Source organism: Marmota marmota, unplaced genomic scaffold (assembly GCF_001458135.2).
Source record: "Marmota marmota marmota unplaced genomic scaffold, marMar, whole genome shotgun sequence".
NCBI lineage: Eukaryota > Metazoa > Chordata > Mammalia > Rodentia > Sciuridae > Marmota > Marmota marmota.
Genome location: NW_025999932.1, coordinates 38,754,567 through 38,759,347, shown reverse-complemented (window position 1 = coordinate 38,759,347; position 4,781 = coordinate 38,754,567). Strand labels below are relative to the sequence as shown.

The 4,781-nt window shown below is 42.2% G+C and overlaps 1 protein-coding gene across 1 annotated transcript in view; it reads right to left on the bottom strand.

Moving 5' to 3' along the window:
* Sucla2 (succinate-CoA ligase ADP-forming subunit beta) overlaps positions 1–1,612 on the bottom strand; it is a 44,148-nt gene extending 42,536 nt beyond the window's left edge. Inside the window, exon 1 of the mRNA XM_015484293.2 lies at positions 1,460–1,612. Within this exon, the coding sequence (XP_015339779.1) occupies positions 1,460–1,549 (90 nt within the window). The 5' untranslated portion in view covers positions 1,550–1,612. The remainder of the gene's footprint in view (positions 1–1,459) is intronic.
* Positions 1,613–4,781: the final 3,169 nt, after the last annotated feature.

The following is a 4,781-nucleotide window of genomic DNA, read 5'->3' as shown; positions in this document are numbered from 1 at the left end:
AAAAAAAAAAAAAAAAAACAGAATGAGGACTACACAAAATGTTGAAGAGAAATGCTAAACTCAATGTGTGACCTTGAACACATCTCCTGGGACTATGCACTCTGTGTCCCCATTCAAAAAGCGAGAGTTTAGACCAATGTCTTTGGAAACTCTAAAGCTAAATATCTTAATGCCAGGGTGGCAACGAAGCAAAGCTGTTATAAAGACAATATATTAGGCATCACCATATGGAGAAACAAAGATTTTTTTAAAGGAATTTCCAAAAGGACAAAGATTATGATTAAAATGAAAACATACTTGTTCTCCAAATCCCTATTATCTACAAACTAGGCAGCACTCTAAGAAAGTTCGAGGCCAAAAAGAAATTTAAAAAAAAAAAAAAAAAAAATCACTTCTATTAGGAAACAAACTCATAGAACTCACTACCCCTAAACTGAAAGTACAAATAGCTTGGGGGGAGAAAAAAAAAAAAAGCCTAAGTCTATTCATTCATGGTATGTCTGAACAGTTCTTTCAAAAAATAACCTAATACTCTGGAAGTGGTTCAATAAGACATCATACTCTTCCATCGTTCTTGGTGTTAAGTATGGGAAAGAATAGGCCAATTTCATGTTCCTGCTGTTTTAGAGCAGACTCAAGCACTTTGGCTTCTGAACAAGACAGTTCTGAAATTAAAAGTTCTCAGCTTTCACCTTACCTGCTAGGTTACCTGACCCAAATTACTTGTTCTCTTAGCCACAGTCACAGTATCAACGATGCAGGTCTTACTGTCTCTCTCAGTGCTGCTGAAAAAGCTAATGCGCTTAGTAGCACACTATCTGACACAGTATGAATACTTAAAAACAAAACAACAAAAGTGGCTACTAAGTTACAGTCTGTCCAGCAATTAAGTGATTCAAAAGATTATTTTCCTTCCCCAACTGTTGAACTTCTACTAACCAACAGAACAATAACATCAATACTTCGGGGAGGGCAACTCGGCAGTCACTGCTGGTCGTCTTCAGTCTTTCCTACCTGTGACAGCTCCCCAGAGACACAGAGTACACTTGAAGGGCATTCCCCCCCCCCACCCAAAGAGGGGCCACAGAGGCGTCGGCCTGCCGGCCCGGAACGTGGGGTGGCGGCACAAACTACCCCGGCCCCTTCACTTCCATTCCGAGCCCGCCCACTCCCCCGTAGTCTCCTCAGAAAGTACGCGAGCAGCAGAAGCCGGACCTCCTAGCCGACCAAGGGCTGGAGACCAGCGGCGCCAACATGGGCCTGCTCGCAGTCCTGGCTAGCAGCACTCCCGGGCAAGCCGCCCATGGGCCCGCCAGGGCACCCAGGAAATGTCATCGCCGGCGAAGTGACCCCGAACCGGGCCCTAGGTCCCCTCATATTCCGGCCACAGGGGCCACGAGTCCCACCTCGCCCTTTCTCCTGTCGACCCCTGAGGTGAAAGCAGTCTAGGCAGCAATACCTGGGCGGCGGCCCGAAGTGCCGTCCGGGGCCGGTGGCTCCTAAGGGCGGCGGCGGCCAACAGCCGGCTATAGAACATGGAGGCCGCCATTTCTGAGTTCGACTGGGTACCCTCGCTCCTAGCGCAGGCGCAAAGGCGCGCTGCGGCCCGAAGCGCAGAGGCTCCGGAGGCGCTCGCCGCCCCGCCCACCACGCGTCGGAGGCGGGGCCTCGGGTTAACTTCTGCAGCCAGGCTTCCAGTGCCTGAGAAAAGCAGTGTCTTCCCTGCTGAAGTTAAGCTGGATTTGGCCCGCGCAAAGCTAGCTTTGACCTTTGGAACTTTCACTGCAGCCTCTTATTAAACGTGAAGCCTGAAGGCGAGGTGAACGTTTCTTACGAATTGCAGTGGAAAGATGACCAGAGTTGCTACTTGGGCGACCTTAACTTCGAGCCTCGGTTGCATCTTCCGTAAAATGGGGTTCATTCAAGAAATGATTACTGAATTTCTGCTTTGTGTTAAACACCGCGCTGATGCTGATACAATAGTTAGGGAAGGGGGGGGGGGAAACAGCTTTTCTGACGCTCGGGAAGAAGAAATGGAGTACTAGTTACCAAAGCTGAGGGCACAGTGAAATCAGCTGGAAAGCCATAACCCCAGCTGAGGGGAGTGAGGACACTTGTGTTTCTGGGAGTTCTTTTCTTTTTTATTATTTTAATTTATTTTCATGTGGTGCTGAGGATGGAACTCAGTGCCTCACAAGTGCTAGACGAGGGATCTACCGCTGACCCACAACCCCAGCCCTTTCTGGGAGTTTTCTAGGTGACTCTGATGCACATAGGGCTTCCCAATAAAATCTGCCCCCTGGAATAAAGACGCGTGCTCAACGCCTGTTCGGCTTTCACCATCATGGAGCTTTAAAATGTATAAAACCAATTTCAGTGGTCGCCTATCCACTGCTTTTTGCAGCTCCTAAAATCTCTGCATTCTTAAACTTCATAAAGACAGGACCTCCTTATAGACATTTTAGTTCCATTGGTACTAGTAGAGGACTGGCCTCAAGGTTTCTTTCATCACTAATAGATATTCTGCATTGTTAGAAACAGGGAAAGGGGAGAAACGGCATTGGTAGTTCAAACATCTCTTGCTTCACCTTCCTACTGCTCATTATAATCAAATAAGGTTTGGATGATCTGGTTGAAAGGAGGGCAGGAACCTATCAATTTCTGCTGGAAGCACATATCCCATCATATATAAAGAGGTCCTACTTGCTGTCAAGCCAGCTCTCTTTTTTAATTGGTAATAAAGACAACAGTTGAGCCATCACATAGGACCACACAACCAACCATCTGAGTCCAAAAGCAGGTATTTTAAGGACAAGTAGTTAAACCCAGAATAAAGTTCTGTACATCATGATACTATCTATAAATGAAATATTTGGGAATCAACCTAATAAAAGAGGTGAAAGACCTCTACAAGAAAACTACAGAAACTAAAGAAAGAAATTGAAGAAGACTAACTTAGAAGATGGAAAGATCTCTCATGCTCTTGGATAGGCAGAATTAACTTTGTGAAAAAGGCCATACTATCAAAAGTGTTATACAGATTTAATACAATTTCTATTAAAATCCCAATGGCATTCTTTATAGAAATAGAAAAAGCAGTCATGAAATTCATTTGGAAAAATAAGAATAGCCAAAGCAATCCTTAGCAAGAAAAGTGAAGCAGGAGGCAACACAATACCAGAACTTAAATTATACTACAGAGCCATAGTAACAAAAATGGCATAGTATTGGCACCAAAGCAGATGCATAGACCAAATGGTACAGAATAGAAGGCACAGAGACAAATCCACATAAATACAATTATCTCATACTAGACAAAGGCACTGAAAACACATATTGGAGAAAAGATAGCCTTTACAACAAATGGTGCTGGGAAAACTGGAAATCCATATGTAGCAAAATGAAATTAAATCTCTATCTCTTAGCCTGCACAAAAATCAACACAAAGTGGATCAAGGACTTAGGCACTAGAACAGAGACCCTACACCTAATAGAATAAAAAGTGAAACCAAACCTCCACCACGTTGGCTTAGGAATTGAATTTCTGAACAAGACCCATAAAAGTCAAGAAATAAAATCAATAGTCAATAAATGGGATGGATTCAAATTAATAAGCTTCTTCTCAGCAAAGGAAACGATCATAATGTGAAGACAGAGCCTACAGAATGGGAGAAAAATCTTTACCACATGCACCTCAGATAGAGCAGTAATCTCCAGGATATATAAAGAACTCAAAAACTTAACACCAAAAACATAAATAACCTAATCAATAAATGGGCTAAGGAACTGAACAGACACTTCACAGAAGAAATACAATTGATCCAAAAAATTATGAAAAAATGTTCAAAATCTCTAGCAATTACAGAAATGCAAATCAAAACTGAGATTTCATCTCACTCCAGTCAGAATGACAATTATCAAAAATACAAGCAACAATAAATGTTGGCAAGCACATGGGGGAAAAGGTTCACTCATACATTGCTGGTGGGACTGCAAATTGGTGCAACCACTATGGAAAGCAATATGGAGATTCCTCAAAAAACTTGGAATGAATCCACAATTTCACCTAACTATCCCACTCCTCAGTTTATGCCCAAAGAACTTAAAATCAGCATACTACAGTAATGCAGCCACATCAATGTTTATAGAAGCTCAATCACTCTAGCTGAACTATGGAACCAACCTAGGTACCCTTCAATAGATGAATGAATAAAGAAAATGTGGTATATATACACAATGGACTATTACTCAGCCTTAAAGAAGAATGAAATTATGGCATTAGCCAGTAAATGGATTGAGCTAGAGAACATCTTACTAAGCGAAATAAGTCAATCCCAAAGAAACAAGAGCTGAATGTTTTCTCTGATATACAGATGCTAATTCACAATTGGAGGTAGGTATAGAAGAATAGAGGTACTTTGGATTAGACAGAGGAGAATGAAGGGAGGGATAGTAGAATTAATCAGACATTATTATCTTATGTACATGTATGATTACATGACTGGTGTAATTCTCCATCAACTACAACCAGAAGAATGAGAAGTTATACCCCATTTAAGTATGATGTGTCATGTATAAATACTTAGAACAAATTTTTTTAAAAAAAGAATTCAAGGGCCGGGGTTGTGGCTCAGTGGTAGAGCACTTGCCTAGCATGTGCATGCCCTGGGTTCGATCCTCAGCACCACATAAAAATAAAGGTATTGTGTCCAACTACAACTAAAAAATAAATACTTAAAAAAAAATTCAAGAAGGTAAAATGATGATGAGCCTCCCACCTG